The 27,228-nt window shown below is 30.9% G+C and overlaps 2 protein-coding genes across 2 annotated transcripts; one reads left to right on the top strand and one right to left on the bottom strand.

Moving 5' to 3' along the window:
* The first annotated feature begins 714 nt into the window (after positions 1-714).
* On the top strand, positions 715-17,156 carry LOC143065081 (COMM domain-containing protein 3-like). Its single transcript, XM_076238424.1, has 8 exons — positions 715-893; positions 8,711-8,822; positions 9,680-9,743; positions 10,511-10,545; positions 11,273-11,333; positions 12,252-12,308; positions 15,571-15,630; positions 17,032-17,156. Exons 1-8 carry the CDS (start codon positions 755-757, stop codon positions 17,089-17,091), a joined length of 588 nt encoding a protein of 195 aa, XP_076094539.1. The 5' UTR covers positions 715-754; the 3' UTR covers positions 17,092-17,156.
* A 747-nt stretch (positions 17,157-17,903) lies between these two features.
* On the bottom strand, positions 17,904-27,228 carry LOC143065080 (uncharacterized). Its single transcript, XM_076238423.1, has 8 exons — positions 26,754-27,228; positions 26,375-26,468; positions 25,665-25,774; positions 24,361-24,525; positions 23,097-23,187; positions 20,473-20,600; positions 19,464-19,613; positions 17,904-19,049 (listed from the first exon to the last, which is right to left on the bottom strand). The coding sequence occupies exons 1-8, from the start codon at positions 26,806-26,808 to the stop codon at positions 18,094-18,096; spliced, it is 1,749 nt and encodes a 582-aa protein (XP_076094538.1). The 5' UTR covers positions 26,809-27,228; the 3' UTR covers positions 17,904-18,093.

Genomic DNA, 27,228 nt, shown 5'->3' with positions numbered 1-27,228 from the left:
GTGCACAGGAGTTGGGTACCGTTCAGCGATATTCACCAGATTTAAATATCGAACAGACCCTGCAATTATGATTAATCACCTTGTTGGTCAAATTGATAACCGGTGCTATTAAAATAATGCATGATTTTAACCATTTTTTTTTATTTTCTGCGTGTTTTTTTTTTCGTATTTTTTTGTTTTGGGGTCAGCCCGCAATATGAGGCAACTGCCTACATGCCTCCATGTAATTTACGGCCCTGGTTTTAAACAAGGGAAATAACAATTACATAATAATCCCAGGAACATATATGTTAGATATATTACTGTTCCGAGCTCTTATATAATAACTATATTTACCAATTTAAAAATACTATGACAGACAGACAGAGTGTAAACCTAAATTCCCCTTCGTTTTTATCGGAAGGGGAATTAATTCAATACTAATAAGGCAATAATGATTTTCACGAGAATGTATCAGGATGAACAAAGAGAGACAACTCAATCATCATTATAACATATTATGGTTTCATTTTTATAAATAAGATTGACAAACCTCAGAGAACTGTATCATGCAAATTTGTAATATAGAAACACGCTATATGCCTGAAGTACAGCAAAATATTGAACTGAGACCAAGCATTTTTCTCCATTTTAAAATTTATTTAGTGTATTTGATAGGACGAGTTTTCAAAAGGGGCGAGTTGTTCATATTTTATTTAACTCTTCTGTGTTGGAAATCAAAATAAGCCGGTAAATAAACAGGAAAAGTGGGAGTATGGAGCTCTGTCAATCAGTTTTAGACGGAGTTGCATTAGCAGGAGAGGCGACCCATATTCCTGATGTTTGCTTCCAACATTTTATCACAAAAACAATAGAGGGCGTTCTCGATAAATCGAGTAGAAACACGATAAAAGGTGAAAACGCCGAGTCGGTATTGTCAACATATTTTGTTCTGACAGCCTGAAGTACAAATGTACCCCCTAAAACTTTGTTATAACCAATGCCATACTATTTTATACCCTTAATTCCGTGTTGATCAAATTCTGTAACATCTGCCCCAGTGGACGAAATATAACAATATTTCTCCTAGATTGACTTGCAAACTAGTTTAACCTGGCCACATTCTATGACTATATGTCCCTGTCCAAGTGAGGAGCCTGGTGTTGAAAGGATGTCGTTGGCTTATTTTTTTTCATACATACCTGCCAACTTTTCAAAATGCCTATGGGGGTTTTGCGTGCAAGATGGGCCTTCAAATACATTTTAATGTTGTTTTTTGGCTTCTTCATACTTTTATAAGCATAAAGTCATTGTAAAATTAATTGTTTAGTTTAAAATTATGGACAAAATTGCTCTTTCAAAATTTAAATTTGGAAGCCTCCATGGGGGAAATCCCCCCCAAATAGTGACAGTTGGCAGGTATGTTCATATATATACTTTTTTTTTTTTTTATAAAATAGGTCAGTGATGTTCCCAATTGAATTGTTTCACATTTTTCATATCCAATGATATCAGGCCTTTTATAGCCGACTATAACATGTATAATGGTATGGGTCTTTCTCATTGTTGAAGGCTACAGTACATTCCGTGACATGGTCTGAAAAATGTCGCAGGTTTTAAAAAGGCCCAGCATCAGCGACCTATTAATGTCGATGATTAGATTACCTGTTGTCAATCAAATCATCAGCTGATAACAAGTGCAATAAAATCAGCCAAGCATGCATGGTCGGTCGCACATGCTACTTAATATATGTAATTAGTTATGATAATGTTACAGGTAAAATCGATAATTACATAATAGACATTCAAAAGGCATGAACGGTTTTCAGATTGTTTCGGTTCAAATTATTTAATATACCAATAAAAGAAATGTGTTTTTTTTTTCAGGTCTGCCCGAGGAAGAAACACTCTATGCAATTATTGTTTTCTTATCAATCTTTTTTTATGAATATAAATTCAAATATCTTTTCCATTTCCTTCTTTTCCCATTACTTCTACATTTCGTCGTGAGTTATATGTTCTAGCAATTTCGTAGATCAGTTATCAATTTAAAAACGTTAGTTTCCTGTCCGTTTTCATATTTGAAAACGTAATGTTATATATTCTCAAAACGTGAAATACTACTGTAATAAGAAATACACGAATGAAACATCTGATGAAATGTAGATTTTTGACAACTAGTTTTTCGTTTTTAAGATACAATGGTTATTTTTATTGTAATAAAATATTTGAATGGGAAGAGAACCTGATTGAACATTTAAATAAATTGCTGGTGAAAGCGGGGGTCAAGGTTGACACTATAATATTATGTGTGTACATGTGTTTAAAACTTGGGGTTTTCCTGTTCACTTTCATGGATAAAATTATAAAAGAAATTATTAGCCTAACATGTAACTATGTCCAGTGTATTCTTTGTAAAAAAAAAACCAACCTCATATTCAACTGGCTTGATAATTAATGATAAAAAAAATAAATAATTTGAGATTTTTTTCTCGGTAAAATAGTATGCAGCAAAAAAAAAAGATATTTCTGAGATTTTTTTCTCGGTAAAATAGAATTCAGCAAATTATCTCAATTATAATTTAAAACTTACTGTATAGTGTAAATACGTGTTTACATTAAATTTCGATATTTTCTTTTATACTTGAAGAACAAGAACATGTAGGATGAAAAAAATATATACGTTTCAGAAATCAGTCACAAACAGTATAGGGTCATTATTTGATAAGGCAATGGGTATAATTAGTAAAACTCTTTGAAGCCTCCCCCCCCCCTTTGAGTGTACAACAAATTAAAGATATCTTTTTGAATGATTTTGGTAGCCTTGAAAAAGACTGTTATGAAATATTTTCTGCTGCATCTCTCGGTGTTCTTGACTTGGTTTTCTCAGTACTGTAGGAGGTGTTCGATCTTCCTGGTGAAACTGTGGTCATCTAACTTGGTTTTGAAATATCGAATCGATTTACCATAAGACCTTTCTGGAAATATTTTTTGAGATACATCGGCTGTTGCACGTCCTTCTAATGCTATTACTACTGGGACAACTTTGTATAAATGGTCAATAAAGCGGTTGCAGTACTCAATAGTAAGGTCGCTGGTCCAAAACTCTTGTAGAGCTGTCTGAAGGTCATCTTTAGTTTTAAGTTTTTTTTAGCAAGTCTGCATTTCAGCATATTCCATACCATTTCAATTGGGTTGATATCGGAAGATTCGAAAGGCCAGCAGTCCCACCACTTAATGTCATTGTCAATCATGAAATTTTTGGCAAGCTTGGAGCGATGTTTTGGGTCCTTAGGGAGACACATCTACACAAGCAGACTACGCCAAGATATTGAACACTGGAGAATGGCTGGAGATGAGAAAAGAGCTGAAAAACTACACAGAAAAACCTTAAGACACACCTCCTGTCTTGACTTCACCTGAGAGCCCTACATCAAGCTACTTTTCTCCAGATGTTCCTCCACCACCTACCAGAAAATGTAAAAGAAAAACGCCAACCAAACCCAAAAAACCAACTAAGCCAGACATAAATATCATTTGCTGGGTTGAAGGCATCACCCAATATGCTCCTCCAGCAGCAGATCCATATGAATTCAAGTCAGCAACTCCATCTCCACAGTTACCATTTGACCTGCAGCCTCCAACTCCACTTATTACCCATTTATCGCCCCCAGCAACAGCCACAGGCACTTGTCTCAGAAAAAAATTTCCTATATACCTTATAACAACAGAGCCAACTCAAACAACTGAGAAAAACCAGCTTCCTCATCCTGGTAACCAGATGCTAGCCATGATAACTGAGCTTAAGACACAAGTGTAAGTTCTGAATAACAGGTCGTTATCTCAAGAACTTGCAATGAGCCAGCTAATAAAACAGAACGAGCGTTTCATCACATTAGTTCAAGACTTGACAAATAGGCCAACAACATTCACACCAAATAGACCATGGGCATCTTCAGTATCAGATACACCAACTAGATTTCAACCCGCCAATGCAAGACATCTTCAGTTCAACACACCTTCAGCTGCTGTACCAAAAACTCCACTACCAAACTTTGCTACTGCTACTTCTACAAGAATTATACCATCATTATGTATGTTTGAATGCAAAGTTTCAATCCATTCCAGCTCCACATAAGATTGCAGCAACTGATTTACTCAGAGAGTTTAACTCATCTTCTGGCCCTGGTAATTTTGCAAAACATATTGTTGAACTGTTTTATCCTGAACTTTTTACATTTGAATGTTTGAGGAAATTTTATTCATATAATGGTGACGTAAAAAACAACAAAAACCCTCTTGATACAGTAAGACTACAATACTTACACCAGTATGTCAGCCATTTCTTTCCTGAGGTTACTCAACAACAAGCATGGAAGCTGATGGTGGTGGCCAAGATAAATGAAGCTTTAAGGAGACCCATTCCAGGAAAACAGAAGAAGAAAACTCTTTAGTGACAAACATTGGACTTGTTAAATTTAAATGTACTGCATTATTTTATTATCTGTTTTATGTTAAATGTGTGCCTAATAAAATGTTATAAGCTATCTTTATGTGTAAATTATTAGATAGACAATGCTGTTACACCTGAAAATAAATTTAAACTATTATATATATTATACATGTCTATACTAGAAATATTTGTAAATGACATATGTAATAAATATAATAATATTTTATTTACTGGTGAAACATCAAAAACAGGACTAGATGATACCATGAACGCTACAAAAACTAAAGGAAAAAAGGAAGAGCTTTAACCTATAAAATCTGACAAGCGGGCCATACAAGATTAAAAAAAATAATACAACAAATATTTTATTTACTGGTAAAACATAAAAAACAAGACTAAATAATGCCAGACAAAATAACAGAAAAGCATAACAGAAGTTATATTTTTTCTTAATTCTTAATTCTGCAAGGACAACACAAGTAAATTTGGGCAAATTGCATTTCCGCTAATTTTTCATATTCCCAATACTACGTTTCCGCAAATTTAAAAGTATACGTTTCCACAATATGTATTTGTTACTTTTCTGGAATTTTACCTGGTAAATTATAAATATTTGAATATACATGTATATTAGATAAATTATCTATTTTATTTTTTTAATAAAGAAAATGTTCTGATCTTATATCTACAATATACTAGATATAACTAGTTGACTCTGGTAAGGATAAGTTAAACTTTGGCTTGCAATTTGAGATATCCATCAACCATTTGGGCATCACCTCCTGACACCGAGGAAAAGAGAACAAGGAATGATGCCGAGTCTTTTCATGTCCACCTGAACGAGCAGTTTTTCGTCAGCCATCCTAACATTTTTGTTTTTGTCGTGTTATTGAAACTGCAAACTACATCTTACATAAAGATGATAACTCTAACTGTAAAAACATCTGTTCGGAAATATGAAAAGGAGAAGATGGACTTGTAAAAGGTGAATGTACTAGTACTACTGTGGACTTTGTACACAGTGCGACGTGTTGGCTACAAATATTCTGCCAGAACTGACTTATGAACTCAAGATATTTCTGATTAATGTTCACTTTTGTACATATGTTTTCATACATTTTAATGATGAAATTTTCTTGCATGTTAAAAGTAAAAGTAAGATATTTATTTGCGGAAACGTAAACTTTTTTTTCCGGATACGTCATCTTTTTTTTTTCCGGAAAAGTAGGGCCAATTTGCGGAAACGTAAAACGCCGGTAAATTTACCTGTACAGCTAAATATTATGTAATCAAGACATGAAACTTTCTACCTGTAAAAGGATTTAAAACACCTGGCTGATCACCTTTAATTATCCCAGCAGGTAGTCTGACCATCAGCCAGTGATTTATGACCCCCAATAAAAGCCCAGCATTTAATGCCAGGCATACAAGATGCTGATTATTTTTCAGAATTGTCCCAGTGTGTACTGTATATGGTTGATAACAATTGCTTACATGGGGTAACACGAATGACCCAATAACACTGTTATTAACTGAATAACACTTGTAATGGCGGAATAACTCTTGAAATTTTAATATTAGCAGGTCCTAGACCACAATTATTTCGTAGTGCATTTCTTTTAGAACATTTTTAATGAAAATTAAAAAAATCCCACCTGCGCTTTCTCAATCAAATTTTTACAGTGTGTTTTACCACTGTTGGGACAAATTATAACAAAATTATAGAAAACTTCATCGGCTCTAACTCAAAATATGGACAATTTTATGTTTAGGGCGTCTTGAAATCTTTTGACAGCTTCCAAAGTGAAAATTTTTAACCTTTTTCAGCTGGGCCAAATCACTACTTTCCTTTAAAATTCTGGACCCATAATTTTTTTACAGTGTGATTTCACCCCCTTACTTGAAATTTGAGGCATTAAACATGGAGAATTAAATTTTGAAGGGGTATAAAAATTAATGGCAAGTAACCTACTGTCAACACTAGGGACTATCCATGTATTTGTGCACAACGAAAATCAAGGGACGACAATTGTGGTCTCGGACCAGCACATATTGGTGACTATTAAACATTGATTATTTTAAAAATAATATTATATTATAAATGTATTTTATAACTTAAAAATGATATATAGAAAGCCGGTAAGTTCATAAAGATCGTTATAAATATTGTGTGTACATCCAACATGGCAACTAAGGAAATCACAATGGGCATATTTATAACACTCTGTATGAACTAACCTGCTTTGTGTAAATCATTTTCAAGTTATAAATACATTGTAAATGTTCACTTAAAATATAATATTATTTAATAATAAATGTTAAGACCAAGGATCCGGAAATTTTTTCACCTAATTTCGGTCATTTTGGGATAACTTAAAAGTTGGTGCCCTTTTTCAAACAAAGATTGTGTGTATGCTCATACAGTCATACTCGTAGCATTAACGAACTTGTTTTTAACTGTTGCATCGCATTTACTTCAGAAATTTCCCTACCATTTCCCTTAAAATCGATCTTGAGCAATAAAAGGAAGGCAACAGTTTAAAAATAAAATGATTTTAATGACTCAAAACGATAAATTTCTCAAACTTCGCTTACGTTTCTTTCGATTTTGAAGCCAAAATTATAACCGGATGTTTTACGACAATAGTAAGACGACCAATTCCGGACTCATTTCCGGGATTAGTTTTGTTTATCAAATTCACAGGAAATCGTCGGCTTTTTAACTGTTTTACCTTTAATAGTGTTTGAATATTAATTATAATAGTTGGACTTGTTTAATTTAGCATGAAATCATTTTTAATTTACGATTTAGTGTCTAATTTGCGGAATAGAATTTCAAGCATGCGTATTAGTAAACAAAGCATGTGTGTTTGTAGTGAAACAATATTTTGTTCTACGTAAATTAATTTAATTTTAATTTAATTTTAAATCAGAATTGACAATTGTCTAAGCTGAGAAAAGTAATTAAATAATGCAGACAGTTGTTATGAACTTTTAATTTCTTTAAAATATTAGTTCTGAGCTCGTGATCAATAAAAAATTAATTAAAAACACAGGTAAAGAGATTAGCGATCATTAGCCAATATTTCCCAGAGGCATTACTATAGTTATTAGGAGGGCCCTCAGGATTATAACACTTTACCTGAGTGGCAGTTTTATTACAGGAAAAGGATAACAAACAAAAAATAAGTTCAAAATGGCGATTTAGACAATGTTAGAAACTCGATCTCAACGAAATGACATTGAATGACCGAAATTATTTCTGTAAAAAAATAAAATTTGTCCTAAATCCCAATTACTCATTTAGGACAAAATACTTTCAGTTTAGGTCAAGACTGGCATATATGACCGTTTCCGGACCCTTGGAACTTAAGACGTCACCAATATGTGTTAATATTAAAATTTCAAGTGTTATTCGGTCATTTGAGGTACCGGCTTACATCCACTTCATTTATTTATGTAAGCCGGTACCTCAAATGACCGAATAACACTTGAAATTTTTGAGTGTCGTCGGGAAATGCGGTCAATTTATTTCATCTCATTTCATTCATATATGCCTCTATATATTCTTTTAATTAAAAAAAATAGATGTCAATGTTGAAATCATCTTTCAAAGTCGCCATTTTGTAAAATTTATTAGACTGGTTCCGCGGAGTTACTTAACGGAAATAATTCATTCAGAAATAGTAAACCAGTCGATCATGTAATCCGAAGTGTGAAATAAGCGGGAAATTTGAAAAAGATACGAAAAAAATATAGCGACCCGCTTGCGTTGGATAGCACTGCGGTCAGTGCAATAGAACAGCGGGAAATTGTGATAGCACTGAAAAGCGCAACGCTAAAACGGCCTGGGAAGAACACTGTTTAAAGTTTGCTGTATTGTTGTCTCAATGACAATCTTGCCACAACACCATATTTTTTTTTATATTGGAATGATAACTAATATCCATGATCCCTAGTTTTCCATGTACATGTTAAGGTACATGCAGCATAATAGTTAAAAATTTAGATGTAAATATTCCATAAACCCATGAACAAATTATATTTTTATTATAGTATATCTACAGGCACATGTTTTTATCCTAACGAAGGTTGACTATCCATATAAATAGAAGATGGATAGTCGACCTTCGTATAGATAGAAACAAGTGCCTGTGATTATAACCCAATCATCATGATCATAATCTACATGTACATGTATTGTATAGTGTGTGAAAAGCGTTTTTGATTTAAATTACAAAAGTAGTGCATGTAAATTTGTTGTTAATTTTTTTGCAGATGATAAAGTGTTCAACAAATTGGACAAATCCATTCTGAAAGAAGCGTATTCAGGTGTACTGACATTGTTATTAGAAGCAGCAAAATTTGATGCAGAGACAGCAACACTAAGGTTCTTAAAATCATTAATGTATGGGGGAAATCTTTTTATCAAAACAAATTAATAAATTGTTTTACCCACTGGTACAATGAACTCAAATGCTTGTCAGAGTAAGACCATAAAAAAGAATATGTATGTTTGCCCTAACCCTACCTAACCAGAAAATAGCTGCCTACTGAAAATCTTTTAATGCCTTGATTTGAAAAAGATTTTTTTTTTAATCAGACATGACTAAAAAACATCTGACACTCAAATTTCTCTTTGTCAATTTAAAAAAGAAAAAAAATGCCTACCCACTAACCCACTGACTATACCTTTGGGTAGGGTTTGGGCAAACCAAAATATTTTTAAGTGTGGCCTAAAATGCTTAAATTCCTTATGCACCTATTATATAACATTCTTTAGACATTTATAAGATATTTGTTTCCCATACATGCATACCAGTTACTGGTAGTATTTTATATTTTGTAACTTTTTAAATACAATATTTTAACATTAAGTTAAAAACTGCTCAGATGAATGGAGTCTAATATGTTTTTTTGTCCAATGTACGGTTAATTTTAACCCTTGTACTGATTAAACTTGAATAGACTGTCATGTCTTTTGTACAAATACAAATTGTATTTATATTCATCAATTCCAAAACTTACTTCTTGAAGAGTTTGCTGCTTGAAAGGAAGACACTGTAACATTATTGAGAGATATTCCTTTCATAGCTATATATATATATATATATATATATAGACAGTGTATCTTTAGCTTTAAGGAGATTCTTAAGTGGAACCTGGTACTTGATAATGACTTTTTTCAGTTGAAACACACTTTGGTATGTCATGTATGTCTAACCAATACTTTATTTTATTTTCCAGCGCAATATTAGAAGAATGTAAATTTACACAGGACAGGATAGATATTTTATTACAACTTTACCAGGTTGGTTGTGTAATTAATTCTAATATGACGGGCTTCTTTCTCTTTGTGAATAAACCCATGCTCTAAATCCAATAAAATTTGTTTGCACATGCATATATTGACTACTGCAGAATTATGGGTAGGCACTATCACTCTGGCAAAAATAATCACGAATATAATGCCTACCCATGTTAAAACTACAATAAAGTATAGCTTGCATCAATTATTTCTTAAATTAACCACACTATATGTTTGAGCTTGAAAATTTAACGAGAAGTTATAAATTTTCTATTCCAATCTTAATCTCCTGTACTTGCATTAAATTTGTACTAGAATTCTAAGTTCAATTAAGAATTATAAAATATATTTCAGTATGGCTTCTTCCAGTTAATATATGTACCAACTTTACAAAATATTTGAATTACTGAATATTTAACAGTCCATAAGATCACAATAAAGTGAGGTATCTTGAACTAAATATTGCAATGGCCAGTAATTTAATTAGGCTCAAGTTAAATTCAAGAAAGTAAATTGTACACATGACTGCATCCATAGTGAGCAACATTCTATTGTTTATTTATTTTGTACTGCAATTTTAAGTTTGATACAGCATTTAAAAGCCAAACAATTTCGTTCTGGGAAGTAATATTTATTTATGTTTGGTACAATATATACATGTATATTTGAAAATAGGACATAATTGCTACATTGTAGATAGATAGATAGGATTAAGAGTTCTTTAAATAGTTTTATTCTGTTTTTATAATGATTGACCTCTTTATTTATAGGAGAAGAAGCTATTTATACAGATTTTATTAGGCAAGTAAGTACTTATTGTGTATAGTTAACAGCAGAGATATATAGACAACTTAGTTTGACAATAGAAAATAATGTAATTGCATGATTCTGAGTTGAGTTTTTATTTTCGAAATTTATATGCTATGTTGGGAGTTTTGTTATTGATAAGAAACATTACATAAAATTCCTATAATGAAAAACAAGGAGTGTTCCATTAAAACATACATTGCACTCAAGAAAAGGCATTGTGTAAATTTGGCAACCATTTTATAACACGTTGTAGATTGGTAACAGACCTATCAGGTTGTTTTCTGAGTAATAATATAAACACAACCATTAAGGACTTCTTATCGTCGACATTGCACATTGTGTGTCATGCTGTCTTGAATCAAAACACGATAAGTTTGTTGCCTAACCAGATATGCAGAAAAGCCTAAATAACATGATAAGTCTGTCATCATTCTACCTGATGTATAAATTATAATATGTATAACATCATAGATTTTTTTTTTAGATTTTCTATTTTTTCATTATACAAAATGATCCATAGTGGAGATTTTAAATTGCCTTTACTTGGTCCCGTACGCGTGTGTGATTAATGGAACAGCCCTAAGTAAAAAATTTGCAAAAACATACCAAAAATGTAAAAATTGAAAAAATTATAATCTCATTTTCTAATAAAGAAGGTGTCATTCGGGAACATTATGTATTTTTAATTTCAGTAAAAAACTTCTTTAATGTTTTTTTTTCAGTATTGGTACCTCCCCACCACATATAGTTGATGTTGACTGGAGATTAGATTATTATATCAAAGTAAGGTTTGTTATTATGTCCTTCCTATAAATGAATATTAATTCAATTTAGTTAACTATAGTTAACACTGGTGAAAATGTTACCAAAATATTGCTATTTTCCTGTAATAGCTTATAGAAATATGGTGATGTGGTATGTTGCCAATGAGACAACTATCCACCAAAATTCAAATCAAGTGGATGCCTTTTATTCATCTCTCAGGAAAATATGAACATGTATAAACAGAACAAACTATCTTAAAGTAGAAGACATTTCAAAATATGTCCAAGTGCAGCCTGAAATGGCTTGTTGGAATTGAGCAGAAGCTGAATAATTGGTCCTTTGTAATGTACCAATCTAATTAAAATTAAATCCTTTAATTGCTCCTGTTCTGATATGTCGCACATCAAATCCTTTAATTGCTCCTGTTCTGATATGTCGCGCATCAAATCCTTTAATTGCTCCTGTTCTGATATGTCGCGCATCAAATCCTTTAATTGCTCCTGTTCTGATATGTCGCGCATCAAATCCTTTAATTGCTCCTGTTTTGATATGTCGCGCATCAACTTGATGCTCGACATATTAGAACAGGAGCAATTAAAGGATTTAATTTTAATTAGATTGGTAATGTACTTACATAAATTATGACATGGCTGTGTAGTGTTATATTAGAATATAATAAACAAGTTTTTTGGGAGGTTTAAGAAACTAACTGTTTATCATTTTGAAATTAATACGGATTGATATTTATTTACAAGATGTTCTTAGTCATATACATCTTTAATAACCTTGACAACCCACAAAGGACTCACAAGGTTGTTCAATCTCATACTTCATAAGAAGAGAATTTTTTTAAATGATATTTTAAATTAGTTGTAAATAAAGAGAAGGTATATTAATTTAGTACCAGAAATTGCAAATGAATTCTATTTGTTTCAGAGCAATCAGTTGGAAAAAGTTAACGAACCAGTTTATCTTATATCTTTGAAGACAGAGGTAATTTTTATTTTACAACAGGGTGACTGGTTTATGTTTTTATTCAAAGCAATTTTTTGTTAAGTTAATAACTGGTGGAAGACAAAAACAGAAAGATGTAAGTGAGAAAATAAAATCCAAGGATATTCTAGTATTTAATTATTCAAACCTTATTCAGAATTTCTGTTTCTCTAGATGTCTGTTATTCATCTCTACATAACAAAAAAAAGTTTTCATAATTATCAGTTTTGTGTGTGGGGGAAACATGTTTTCTCCATGACTTTTGTAGATTTGTATAAAAACAGAAACATAACATTAACATTAGAAATATTATTCCAAACACTTTAATGTACAGGTTTGTAGTCATTTTTATACGACCGCAAAAATTTTAATTTTTTGGTCGTATATTGCTATCACGTTGGTGTCGTCGTCGTCGTCGTCCGAATACTTTTAGTTTTTGCACTCTAACTTTAGTAAAAGTGAATAGAAATCAATGAAATTTCAACACAAGGTTTATGACCACAAAAGGAAGGTTGGGATTGATTTTGGGAGTTTTGGTCCCAACATTTTAGGAATTAGGGGCCAAAAAGGGCCCAAATAAGCATTTTCTTGGTTTTCGCACTATAACTTTAGTTTAAGTGAATAGAAATCTATGAAATTTTGACACAAGGTTTATGACCACAAAAGGAAGGTTGGGATTGATTTTGGGAGTTTTGGTTCCAACAGTTTAGGAAATAAGGGCCAAAAAAGGGCCCAAAATAAGCATTATTCTTGGTTTTCGCACAATAACTTTAGTATAAGTAAATAGAAATAAATGAAATTTTAACACAAGGTTTATGACCACAAAAGGAAGGTTGGGATTGATTTTTGGAGTTAAGGTCACAACAGTTTATGAATTAGGGGCCAAAAAGGGGCCCAAATAAGCATTATTTTTGGTTTTTGCACCATAACTTTAGTATAAGTAAATAGAAATCTATGAAATTTAAACACATGGTTTATGACCTTAAAAGGAAGGTTGGGTTTGATTTTGGGAGTTTTGGTCCTAACAGTTTAGGAATAAGGGGCCCAAAGGGTCCAAAATTGAACTTTGTGTGATTTCATCAAAAATTGAATAATTGGGGTTCTTTGATATGCCGAATCTAACTATGTATGTAGATTCTTAATTTTTGGTCCCGTTTTCAAATTGGTCTACATTAAGGTCCAAAGGGTCCAAAATTAAACTTAGTTTGATTTTAACAAAAATTGAATCCTTAGGGTTCTTTGATTTGCTGAATTTAAAAATGTACTTAGATTTTTAATTATTGGCCTAGTTTTCAAGTTGGTCCAAATGGGGGTCCAAAATTAAACTTTGTTTGATTTCATCAAAAATTGAATAAATGGGTTCTTTGATATGCCAAATCTAACTGTGTATGTAGATTCTTAATTTTTGGTCCAGTTTTCAAATTGGTCTACATTAAGGTCCAAAGGGTCCAAAATTAAACTAAGTTTGATTTTAACAAAAATTAAATTCTTGGGCTTATTTGATATGCTTTATCTAAATATGTACTTTGATTTTTGATTATGGACCCAGTTTTCAAGTTGGTCCAAATCAGGATTCCATATCAAGTATTGTGCAATAGCAAGAAATTTTCAATTGCACAGTATTGCACAATAGCAAGAAATATCTAATTGCACAATATTGTGCAATAGCAGTTAATTTTCAATTGGAGTTATCTTTCTTTGTATAGAATAGTAGTTGATAATATATGTTGGAAATTTGCCAGACATGACTATGATGTCATTTTCTATTTTTATTTGCCAATAACTTTATGTAAATAACTTCATTGGAAATTTGCCAATATAAAATGTTGCTGATGAAGCTTTTTTTCCTTATCTTATCTAAAATGTTTTTAGATAATGTATGTTGGACATTTGTCAGACATGACTATGATGTCATTTTCTATTTTTATTTGCCAATAACTTTATGTAAATAACTTCATTGGAAATTTGCCAATATAAAATGTTGCTGATGAAGTTTTTTTTATTGTTTTATACAATAAACAAGGTATATTCACTTTTACTACCAACCAATCTTTACCATTCAGTGATAACAAGCACTTTATTTTACATTTAATATTTTATGATGTATTTAAAAGAGTAGTTATTGTTGCAAACTCCATTAGAAATTTGAATTGATATCAGTTTTGGAAAAAGGGAAACGGGGATGTGAAAAAAGGGGGGGGGTTTAAATTTTTCTCATTTCAGATTTCATAAATAAAAAGAAAATTTCTTCAAACATTTTTTCGAGAGGATTAATATTCAACAGCATAGTGAATTGCTCAAAGGCATAAAAAAACTTTTAAGTTCATTAGACCACATTCGTTCTGTGTCAGAAACCTATGCTGTGTCATGATCAACTATTTAATTTTAGATTTAAAAAGTTTGAAGAAGAAATCTTTAATTGATTTGTAAAATCTTGACATTTGTTTTGTGTAAAAAAAAACCATGTAATGTCAAAAATTTGATCACAATCCAAATTCAGAGCTGTATCACGTTTGAATGTTTTGTCCATACTTGCCCCAACTGTTCAGGGTTCGACCTCTGCGGTCGTATAAAGCTGCGCCCTGCGGAGCACCTGGTTTTAAGCTAAAGAAGCCTAAGTTGAATGCAACAGTTCTTGTTATTAGACTTTTATTAGAAATCACATGTTTTGTTTGTTTCACAATTACAGGCTAAGGTTATATATTTTGTAACAGTTTCATATAGTATCTCCTATTTGTTTGTCACTACTGTAAATTTAGAAATTGATGTGAGGTTTTTCTTAATTCAAATAATGTGACTAGGTTAGAATCACAATAAATAGAATTGACATTTGGATATCTGATATAAACATGACATATATCTGATATAAACACGACATATATCTGATATAAACACGACATATATCTGATATAAACACGACATATATCTGATATAAACACGACATATATCTGATATAAACACGACATATATCTGTTATAAACACGGCATATATCTGTTATAAACATGACATATATCTGTATTTCAGATTTCTAGAAATCACAATAATGAATCTCACATTTTTGTCCATTAATCAAACATTGCGATAATAAAATGCATACCATAATTAACTGAATTTACAGTACCAAGGCTTAAAATGTTATGAATAACAAAACCACAGACTTAAAAACTGTACAAATTGATTTGTAATGATTTGACAGTTTTCAATTGAATTATTTAAATTTTTTAAGTCCATGTTTTTAATTGAATTATTTGAATTTTCTAGGTTCCTGGTAAGACCGATTTGGAAGAAGTGCAGTTTTCATGCTCTTTAGAGCAATTACAGGTATATTTTGGGTTCATTAATTTATTTAATTCCATCATCTCAGAAGTGTTATTTTACTCTGTTTAAGGGGTATTCCGCCATCTTGAATTGTACAATCACAGTAAATAATCGGTCTAGTTCTTTGCCCAAATCTCCAAAGTTGGAGCCAGAGTTGCAATTTATTAGTTACACTGTTTACTTATATAAAGAAAACTTATTTATTCATTGCATTATCAAAAATGTTTTAACAAATACCAAACATTTGTGCTTTTAGAATTAATTTTTCAAATAAGCCATTTAAGGGGAGATAACTCCATTAGTACAAAAATTATACTAAACATATAGGAACATTTTCATGTTTTACTTGTAGCAAGAAAACAAGTTAGGTGACACCATTTTTTATTTTATATTTTCCTCAAAATATATTATAAAACCTATCTCTCATATTTTATTTCAAAATTCTGTCTCATAGATTTCTTTTCATATGCACAAAAATGTGTTTTTTCATGAATAATCTAGTCAAATTTTAGAAATTTTGAACAAATCATACCTTGAAAAATAACGCGGAGACCCATACCTTTTATCATTTTTTTTTAAAAGCAAAGAAAAATTATCATTTTGGCAAAGTATTACAAAATTCTGTCATTTTTTTTCTATACCCCTCAACTATCTTAATCGTTCAATGTGCACAAAGTAACATTACTATGTATTACTGAAACTGTTACAAATTAGAGGTGAAATATACAAACAGAACGTTCAAAGGCATATAAGTTGAAAATAAACTGAAATTGCCATGACTAAAAAAAAAAGACCAAGAGACATACTATAGCACACAAAAGGCAACATAGAAAACTAAAGACTGAGCAAAAAGTAAAATCACAAAAAAAATAGTGAACTCCAAGGAAAATTCAAAATAGAAAGTCCCTTATCAAATGTCAAAATCAAATGATATATCACATCAAAAGAATAGACAACAACTGTCATATTCCTGACTTGGTACAGGCATTTTCCAATGTAGAAAATGATAAAAAACAGAAACCTGACCAAAAGTTGTGTTGATCTCAGGTGCCCATGAAGGGTTAGCAGATCCTGCTCCACAAGTGGCTCATGTTAGTGCAAACCTGGTAATTAGTTGTATTAGGTATGTCTCATTCCAGAATTGTAGTAATGCCATTATCCCCCCTATAACATATTCCCTATGATCTAGATCTCTGAAAGTGATATTCCATACAGGATAATTCAATTTTGTAACTGAGACCTTAAATCAAGATTGTGCTGAATTGTTAGCTGATGTCATTATCATCATTTATGTTTTGTCTGTATAAACAACTTCCTCGCAGTACCTTATAGTAAAAATTATTTTAAAATGTTTATTTGACAATCCCTTTTTTTATTTATATTTTAAAGTGTTTTTGATTTTAGGATTTTGTTGGGAAGCTAAAAGATGCCACAAAATGTTTAGAAAAAATTGGCCAAGTGTAGGCTGAAAAAAGTGATAGACTATTGTTATTTATTTGTAAATTGTTGATAATAAAAATTCTTCATTATTTGATGCATTGAATTTTTTAATGTGACTGTAAAATCCTGCATTATTTAATTATCAACGTTTTGGTCTGTGTTTTATTTATGTTTTAGACTTGTTTTAATAGTTATCAAAAGTACCAGGATTATAATAGACAGAGTAATCAACAATTTTTGGTATAATATGTATGAGAGTTTCTTTAGCACCATTTTGATATATACATTCCTGATATACAGACTATAGGATACAAGTTTTTTTTTTGCATTTCTGAGTGACTCTGGTTCATTTGAGCCTCTATTTAACTTTATAATTGTTTCAAATTCTCAAAACTATAACTTTTTGAGAACTAAATAATGAGCTATAAAACACCTTGGGTTAAAGTCATGAAACTTTGCTCAGTTCTCGGAGCACAAAAATCTTGCTCGAAACATGAAATCCAGCATTTAGATTGGTTGATTTTCAAGTACGAGTACAAAAAACTTACTCGAAAGTTTTATGACCGCAAGGCCTGGTCTGCTGGCTTATTCATTAGAAAAGACCCCCAAAACCTCACATCAGTCAACGTAATATAACTTATATAACTAGATACTGAACAAAATGAAATGGTACTCCACTAAACATTTTAAGTTGAATCAATGATCAGATACTTCAGAAAGTTAACCGCCAATTTTTCACTAGTTGCATCAAGTTTCACAGTCTTTCAGCCATTACTGAAAGTTATTAATTTTAATCCGAAGCTATAGTTACACAGGACTAAATAATGTCCAGATGATTCATGATTAGGATTTTATTATTAATGTTAAACATGCATATACATATAATATCTGACAAGTATATATGTGATAAATGCTGTAAAGCGAAAACATGTAAAAAAAAAATACCCGTTTGATGAACAGTAAATAAAATATCAATGTGATGATATAACACTTAATAATGTCATGCTAAGTTTGTTTAATCCCTTGTTATTTTCTTTTGCTATTTAATTTCTTTAAAGTTTGCATTTTTCGAATTTTCACTTTCTCAATTGGTTTTTCTAATTCAGCTGCAGGTTTGGGCACATTTCCATCAGTATTGTTCGGAGGGATCGGATTTTCAATGCTTTTCCTGAAAAAAGCTTTGTAACGACTTTCTATATTTTTGTTAAAATCTGGCTTCAGTTTAACTTTAGCTTTCACCATATCAAAGTTTTTATTAACATTGTCAGCGGGGACAGATACCTTTCCTTCATGAATCGTAGAATTGGTATGTGTTTTTTTGTTTCGAGTAATGGACGACATAGTCTTTCTTTTTTCTTTAATAGATGTGTTGCTCTCTTTTTCGTAGGTAATTGAATCCATTTTTGACAAGCCTGCATTTGTTGTTGACTCCACCTGTTGATTTTGACATTCTTTCTTGGTATTTTCTGCTGCAAGTTGACCCGACTTTTGTAATACAAAGTTACTTGAAAGATCATCTCCAATTATTCTGTTTTGTAAAATTTCTTTGTGTTTATCTTGATTTCTTTTTATCAATTTTGTATATGAAGCAGCTATCGTTGTATCCTTCTCGTTTATTGCTTTCAACGTGGTTTTCCGTGCCTCTGATAATTTGCTGCGTATAATGTCATTTGACATAGACTGTGTTTGGGCAGTAGCTATTGGAGGTCTTGAAATTATGGAGTCTTCTTCCATCTTAAGAAATATATTTTTTTGTTTCTTGTTTACAAATGTCAGATTAAAGATATGTCGAGAACTTGGCTTCTTTTGAACAGACGATACTTTTACTGTTTTTGGAACAGCATACATTTTACCAACGAAACACATAACGCAACAAGCTATGACAGCGATAAGAATAACTCCTCCGACGGCTAACAGTACAGGCAAGATAACACAATTATTGAAATAACAGGAGTCATCATCAGATGGTGATTTTGAAGAACCTATTGAACAATGTAAAAATAAACGTTGATAAGAAGTGTATCACCCTATTGTTTAATTGTTTTAAAAAAAGATGTTTTTTTTTATAAATATATTAGTCTTCCTTTTCTTTTGTCGAAAGCACCATTTTTTAATTCAGAGACTGCAATTCGTTATGTAAAAATGTGAGGGCGTCTTTGCTGGCCATTGGCATTTCATTTATACAAACACGTGTATACAAAAGACAACTTTTAGAACGATTTCATGCAAAGAACATTAACGAAATACATCGAAATCGATATGAACATAAAAAAAAATACACTCTTGACATTTATTGCAATTACATGCAGTTATTTTCACGTCATTATTATTATTTTAACATTACAATTAAAATTTATTTTTCTACTATAGGGCAATACAACGATTTATTTTCTTACGTTGTATCTGATAAGCCAATAAGAATCCTCTATGTTCTGAACTGATGTCACTATGAAACATCACAGTAACGTTTCCTTTTGTTGTGTATTTCTGACTTGGAAACCACTCATCTCTGCCGCATGATGTTATAATCGTTGTGCCCGTTGCATCTATTCAATAGAAATCACATCAAATGAACTCTAGTATAAATTTAAAGTCAATATCGCCCTAGTGTATACATTCTGTAGGTCAGATTTAGGTTTATGGGGGATTGTTTTGCCAATTAGATATGTTAACATTGGTTATAATAAAACGAACAGCAATTATTGATTATCAACTTGGGTTAGTTATATATTTTCTTATGATGTACATAATTTTGTTAATTTATTTTTAATTTATATTTATTTCGATTTTTAAGAATTCATTTTAATTCTCTGAGAAATAAAATAATTATTCATGTGACTAGGGATGATGACTTGTGCTAAAGAATTGTCTGATTTAGTATAGCTCTTCATCTTTTATATAAGCTTTGGATTTTAAATATTTAGGCCACGAGCATCACTGAAGAGACATGTATTGTCGAAATGCGCATCTGGTGCAAGAAAATTAGTACCTTTAATTTTATTAGTATAGAAGAAGATAATCAAAGCATGTATGACTGCAATATTATTATTCTGATAATTTTATGCTGCAAGTAAACGAATATATTTAATACATTGTGAAATTGTTAAAGAAAGTTGAAAGAGTGAAAAGCATTCAAGATATTGTTTTGATAAATATGTTTTTTTTTTGTATCTGCAATATTATAATTTAACGTTACGTAGCGTACGGAACATTATATATGTCTAAGATAATAAAACCACCAAATATATTAACATAAAAAAATATAATACAATGAATAAGGGAAAACTAAAGAAAAGAGAAAAGAAAAGGCAAGACCGGATTTGTTTTTTTTTTTCAAATATCTATTTAAAAGTCATCTCTTGTAAACCGTACTGATATGATACTTTCATATGAACACGAACATACCATCAATAATTTTGACATAATCATATCGACACATTTTATCATCAGCCTCTATATCTATAAATCTAAAAGACAATTCTAATGGCTCTTGGTCTCCTGTTCTCTCTATCCTCCATGAACACTCGCTATTTCTGTAAAATAAATAGGAAATAATTGTTTTGTTTATTTCTATTATTCAATCGAAGATTTATATTTATGGTTAAGTCAAGATGACATTTTGTTTATTATCCCTTTTACATCAGTATTGTCCACTGGTTTTGATCTGTTGAGTATTGTACTAAGCAATTGAATCCACGTGATTGTACACTTCTTAGATACTTTGTTATACATATTGTCAAATTGATATAAATGCCATAAATTTAAGTCGGTTTCTATGCTTTAAGAAACCGCTGTCGATAAATTTTATTAAGAATTATTTTGGTGTTTATCTGTATTCCATTTTCTTCTGTGTATTGTTATATATTTCTCCAGACGTTTAGTCTTTGTGATGATATCAGATGAATATCATTCGTATACAAACTCGTGTTTGAGGAACAATTTGCAGTTAACTAAAAAACATAACTTAATACACAAATGTGCTGATTACTAGGATATTTTGATATCCTCCGGATCGAAAAGCACACCAGCAGTTGCATGGACACAGTAGTTTAAGAATCGGAATTATGATTTAGTTTGTCAGACGTGAGTTTTGTCTACATAAAATTTATAAGTGAAGCTCAAATAAAAACAGTTGAAAGGCTAATTTAAATTTGAATTGTCTTTAACAGATGTGCCAAATCTGGATTAGGCTATTTATGTATAGAGGTCGATATAACTTGGTCAGTCAATTTATTCAGTAGGTTTAAGAGTAGTATATTAACAGGAAATTGCTGTATATATGCTATTTCTTGCTAACAAAATAATGCTGGGCATGTGATAACATTTGAATGAAAATTGGTATCGACCCATCGGTTGTAAAAACTCATCTAAAATACCAAGCGAATAATTCAACATGTATCTACAGAAGACTTATCATCAAATCTGGATATTTATATGCCTTTGTGGAAGCCTTGCATCTCTAGGGTGACTTTGTGTTGAAAATTATATAATCATGAAAGAAACGAATCATAAATCGGAAAATATTTCACTTGGGTAATTGTAAAGTCTTTGAATCTATTGACTTGCAAACATTAAAATCACAAAAATACTGAACTCTGAGGAAATATCAAAAAGTAAAGTCCCTAATCAAATGGCAAAATCAAAACTTCAAGCACATCAGACGAATAAATACCAACTGTCATATTCCTGACTTGGTACAGTTTTTTCTTCTGAAAATACTCTGTGAAAGTTTTTCGAAATAAACTAGATAGATTTTTCAATATGTTAGGAAAAATTCATGCGAAATCTCCCGATTTTTAGGCAATGTTAAATATTACATTAAAATGACAACATTTCCTGTTTACAAAACTTTGAATTTGTCGAAAAACTGAGGATTTTCTTACCTCAGGCATAGATTACCATAGCTGTATTTGGCACAACTTTTTGGAATTTTGGATCCTCACTGCTCTTCAACTTTGTACTTGTTCGGCTTTATAAATATTTTGATATGAGCGTCACTAATGAGTTTTATGTAGAATAAACGCGCGTCTGGCGTACTAAATTATAATCCTGGTACCTTTGATAACTATTTACATGATAAGACTACAATACAAATAAATTGGAAAACATATAGGACAGAGAAACACACGAATAATAGCTAATAAAATTAACGGTACCAATTTTCTTGCACCAGATGCGCATTTCGACAATACATGTCTCTTCAGTGATGCTCGTGGCCAAAATATTTGAAATCCAAAGCTTAAATAAAAGATGAAGAGCTATAATCCAAAAGGTCCAAAAAGTATAGCCAAATCCGTGAAAGGAATCAGAGCTTTGCATGAGGGAGATACATTCCTTAATTTATAATAATTTCTATTATTTTGTAACAGTAAATTTTAATAACACAAAAGGTACCAGGTTTTTAATTCAATACGCAAGACTAACCAGTGACCCTCAGATGAAAAAAGTTCTAAAGCCAAAACAAACAAAAAAAGTTGAAGAGCACTGAGGACCAAAAGTTTCAAAAAGTTGTGCCCAATGCGGCTACGTTTTCTGCCTGGGATAAGAACATCCTCATTATTTAGAATAATTCATACTTTCGCAAACAGTAGATTTAATAAAATGACTATATGATAGATATACATGATAAAACCGAAGTAGTGACTAACTACAGAATAAAAATGGATACATTACATAAAACAACCTAATCCAGCACATAAAAATACACAACCGAGTTAGCCAAAGCCTCAACGCACAAAGTGACGTTACATTTGAAATTCTAAAAGATCACACAAAGTTACGCCACATTTGAATTTCTAAAAAATATTTCCCCAAAATAAGATAGAATTAGGATTGATTTAAGATTAAATTTGTAATACTGATATTACATTTATTTATATCAATGAAAATTACAATACTTATTAATATCAAGTTGTGGTGAAATTAAAAACACATACAGACATTACTGCGCATGAATCTTATATAATTAAACACAACATTCTTATGAAAAAAAGGATAAAAAACCCAATCAATTTTATTAAAATACCTACTCTGGATAATCGTTAGGAAACATTGGACTACTGATATATTGTACTGTAGTGGACGCCACTATTGTTTGAATAGAAGAACACGCAGAGTCAGCTGAAATTTAAAAAAAAGCATAAACATATTTATGTTTTATAAAATGGAGTCTCAAAGAGAAAACAATATTTTTACATTAGCACACTGAAAATAGAAAAAAATGGTGGATATATAACGATATTGGAGGTAATTTATTTCGACAGATGCAACATCTCCTTTTGTGCATGCACTATTCTTAACATGGGCATGAATAGATCGAATCAGTCAAAAAATGGAAAACAACACGTTTAATAATTTAATGCGTCCGAAGCGCTTTTCTGGATTTACCTTCACCAGGAACGCTCAAAGCCAAACATTTGAGATTCGAAGATGTATAAGTACCGAAAATCGTTGAAGAGCTATATGTCAAAAAAAAACTAAAATAAATAGCCAAATCCATCTAAAGTCAACTTTGCCTTAAGGAGCTGTAACCTTAGTTTCATAATAATTTTAAAATTTATAAACTAACAATTTTAGTAAAGTTTGTTAAATCATGTCGGTACCGAAGCACTGACTACTGAGCTGATGACCCAGTGATGTAAAAAGTTATATAATAAGTAAAATTACAGAAATACTTAACTCCGAGGGAAAATCAAAACGGAAAGTCCTTAATCAAATGTCAAAATCAAAAGCTCAAACGAATGGAAAACAACTGTCTAAATATTTTTATTATTGGTATTGTGACATTTGACTTACTGACTATAATTCAGCAGTTCTTCTTTCCAAATTGCATTCTCTTGCTTCGTATTGTAAAAGTTTGACTTTTGATTCAAATAAATAAGAAAAGCCAATTTTGCCATTGTATTAGTCTTTGACCTAGTGACATTAAAACAAAAAAGGTGTTTTGTCATCCCATTGAGCAAATACAGTTGAGCATAAGATTCAAAAGACAACATTTGGAAACTATATAGCTGGTATAACCTTGAAATTTCAGCTATTGACCCTTAATCAAAAGGGGTATTCTCAATCAAATGTATCATTAGCAAATTAATTTCGTTAAATTTGAAAAAATTGCCAAAAGATAACAATTAAAAAACGAAATTTCCTAATTTTCATGATTAAGTAGCAAGTCAAAGATGGTAAGATATGGCTAGGAGGTTTATAATACACATACGATAATTAAAATTTGTATTTATTCAAGAAGTTATTAATCTAAAATCTTATATTCATTAAAGATCATAAAAAAGTACATACAAAAATCTTTAGCTGATATAACGTTGTATGAAAATCCTTTTTCCGCTGCATTGGACATGCTGTCAGTGATGAACGATGTATATATATAACCAGTCGAAGCTATGAAATATCTAGGATATCCCTTTGTTGAGCAAGTGTGCAAATTTAAACCAGTGGTATTTGTGCCTAAAAATATAAATATCAATGTCATTAAGTAATGTAACAGAAACAAATTAAACTTAAACGATGTGACTAAGGTTACCATTTTATTGACTATGTATGTGTTAGATGAATTAAGATTTTATATTGTATTTTAAACCATGTGAATATTAGTCGTGAATAATATCACATCAGTGTTCAATAAACCAGAGGAATTTGACAAGAACGGTTTTAAATATAATATATATTATGTTTTCTTCCATTAATCTGGAGAAGAAATTACACCCTTGCTTTGCCATAAAAACGGGGTAAAATACGGATAAACACAAACTTATAAGCGATGTTCTGGAAATATTTTAAAACTGCACTCAACTCAACCTGACACATTTTGAAAGTCCAGTTTGATATTTAGCTTCTTATATTTCTTTGCATTTATACATCATTGGCTTAGAGCGTTCCTAATGAAGGTAAATCACGAAAAAGCTTTTCGGAAATACCAAGTTTATAAATATAAGTTGGAAGATTCATTAAAACCGGTTAAGAAATAAGAAGTTTAAAAAGTAACCATATTCAGAAACCATATGGAAGCGGTATGTTGTCTATTCGTAACAGCTTGCAACATTCAGGATTCTTTTTATTGGTATTCTTTGACATGCATTTAAGCAAAAACAAACGACAGTTTATGATAATCCATTAGAGAAATAATCATCTTGTAATTTCTAGATATAGACAAACTTACACAATAATCAAAATTTGTTAAAAGACTATTCAACATAAAACAGTCTTATTTCAGGCAAAATATCTGCATTTATATAGTAAACGTAACCATAACACCAGCCCTAACCCTAACAGGAAATATTTTTGTAGCACCATCGCGGTGGCAAAATAGAATTATATTATTTACCACTGGAATAAGTCGTATCAAATTTGATCATTAGATGGATAATACAGAGGTTTTAAAAAGATAAGTATCTGAAAGATTTTGTCTTAGAAATCCCTCATTGTCTAAATAAATAAAATAGTTGAAGGTTTTATTCGACAAACATAGACTGCTTAGTATTAAGTATAATGTATATTGGCATGTTGATCATTATGGTTAACACTTTTATCATAAACTCCCTATCATATTCTAAAACACCTCAATGAGGACAATATATGTTACATACCGTCATATATATTTATTGTATCCCCGGTGCAGTCAATAGATGCGTTGATTTGGACCAAAAGTGATGATCCTCTTATTGATGAGGAGTGTTTCCATGAACATGTTATGTCACTGTAAATGTGATGAAAATTTACATATTAAAAACTTAGTTTTATTTAATATGAACACACAATATATTTGTAATTTATATCATTTTACCATTTCAACCTCGGTTTATTAAAACAACTTTTACGATAATTCTCTTAACTTTCCTTCAAAGTTTTAACTATATATCAAATTTGATTTCAAAAAGGCTTTTATCAAAAGAATAAAATTAATTGAAGACTGGTAATTAAAATGGTTCGTTAATTGCATGCATAAAAAATTAAAAAATATCTGTACAGGCAGAATTATATGATAACATTAGATGAAATTTATAACATTTAATTTTAGATAAAAAAAAAAAACATCTAGAAAATCTTAAAATGATACGGCAGTTAAAGATGTTCGCAAACTGTTTCCTATATCATATTTGTTATATGAACACATGCACTATGGTTTAACTAAAAAACATCGTATCAGTACAATGGGATAAAAATATTTGAAATCTGGAATAATAAATGACGACGATATCCAGAATCGTTAATATTGGCATTATTGCTTACCCTTTGATCCAATGTTAAAAATTAAACAGACAGTAAGGCTGCCTCTATAATATTAAATGATGCTTACATTGGGTATCCATTGTCATAGTTAGGACTCTGTACAGTGGCGGCCGAATATCCAACTGATAAAACCCTAGTTCTTCCATTACACTGACTACATACTAAAACAATAAAATATTATACTCTAAATGCCAGTATATACATGCTAAACTTTTGAAGATTTTTAATGCACTAGAAACAACTAAGAAATCATTTAAATCAAGACTTTCATAAATATACTTTTAGAATCGTTGATATCAAAATCTTTTTATTGGATCACTCAACTGTTAAGCTGTATTGTGTGTTTATTTTGTTGATAAAAAGTTAGAATGCAAGAAACCTTTCTTCCAGAAATTCCTTGCCAAAGTTATGATTAAAGCAACACACTAAAATTAACAAATTCTTACCTTTCGAAATGCACATCAAAAGACATATCCACCAAACAATGTACATTACTCGCATATACAACAAATCTGCATCTGGACTTTTGTTGAAATCAATTCCAAAGTGAATTGAGTCACAGACAAACACTTGAACTTCATTCAAAATTCCAGTGGTCTACATTGAAAGTAACGCCAAATATTTTGATGAATCTTCGCTGTCAATTAAAAATCAAAATTGTTTATAACAAGTCATTTGCAAGATCAGATAAACTTTCCCTATAATTAAAATATTTAGAGCAAACCTAAAACAAAAGATTAATATACGTAAATCATAAAACTGTTCTTTAGAAGGCGCGTTTAAATTTCAGCTAGTATAGGCCACGAATGAATAACATGCATAGTAGCGAAATTAAGTTTATGTACTTGACAGAAACAAATGTTTTTATCTATTTAATTATAAAAAAATAATCATCGATGTGTTTGTGTCATGAGGAATGAA

Source organism: Mytilus galloprovincialis, chromosome 2 (genome assembly GCF_965363235.1).
Source record: "Mytilus galloprovincialis chromosome 2, xbMytGall1.hap1.1, whole genome shotgun sequence".
Taxonomy (NCBI): Eukaryota; Metazoa; Mollusca; class Bivalvia; order Mytilida; family Mytilidae; genus Mytilus; species Mytilus galloprovincialis.
This window is presented reverse-complemented; position numbering and strand designations above follow the sequence as displayed.

What these genes read in the sequence shown, in the direction of transcription:
- LOC143065081 (XM_076238424.1), top strand. Translation starts at nt 755, where the DNA reads ATGGAGCTCTGTCAATCAGTTTTAGACGGAGTTGCATTAGCAGGAGAG. An exon ending in GCAGAGACAGCAACACTAAG is followed by an intron (nt 8,823 to 9,679) that starts GTTCTTAAAATC and finishes TTTATTTTCCAG; the next exon opens with CGCAATATTAGAAGAATGTA. An exon ending in GCTCTTTAGAGCAATTACAG is followed by an intron (nt 15,631 to 17,031) that starts GTATATTTTGGG and finishes TTTTGATTTTAG; the next exon opens with GATTTTGTTGGGAAGCTAAA.
- LOC143065080 (XM_076238423.1), bottom strand. Translation starts at nt 26,808, where the DNA reads ATGCGAGTAATGTACATTGTTTGGTGGATATGTCTTTTGATGTGCATT. An exon ending in TACAATAAATATATATGACG is followed by an intron (nt 24,526 to 25,664) that starts GTATGTAACATA and finishes TTATATTTTTAG; the next exon opens with GCACAAATACCACTGGTTTA. An exon ending in TATATCAGCTAAAGATTTTT is followed by an intron (nt 23,188 to 24,360) that starts GTATGTACTTTT and finishes TTTAAATTTCAG; the next exon opens with CTGACTCTGCGTGTTCTTCT.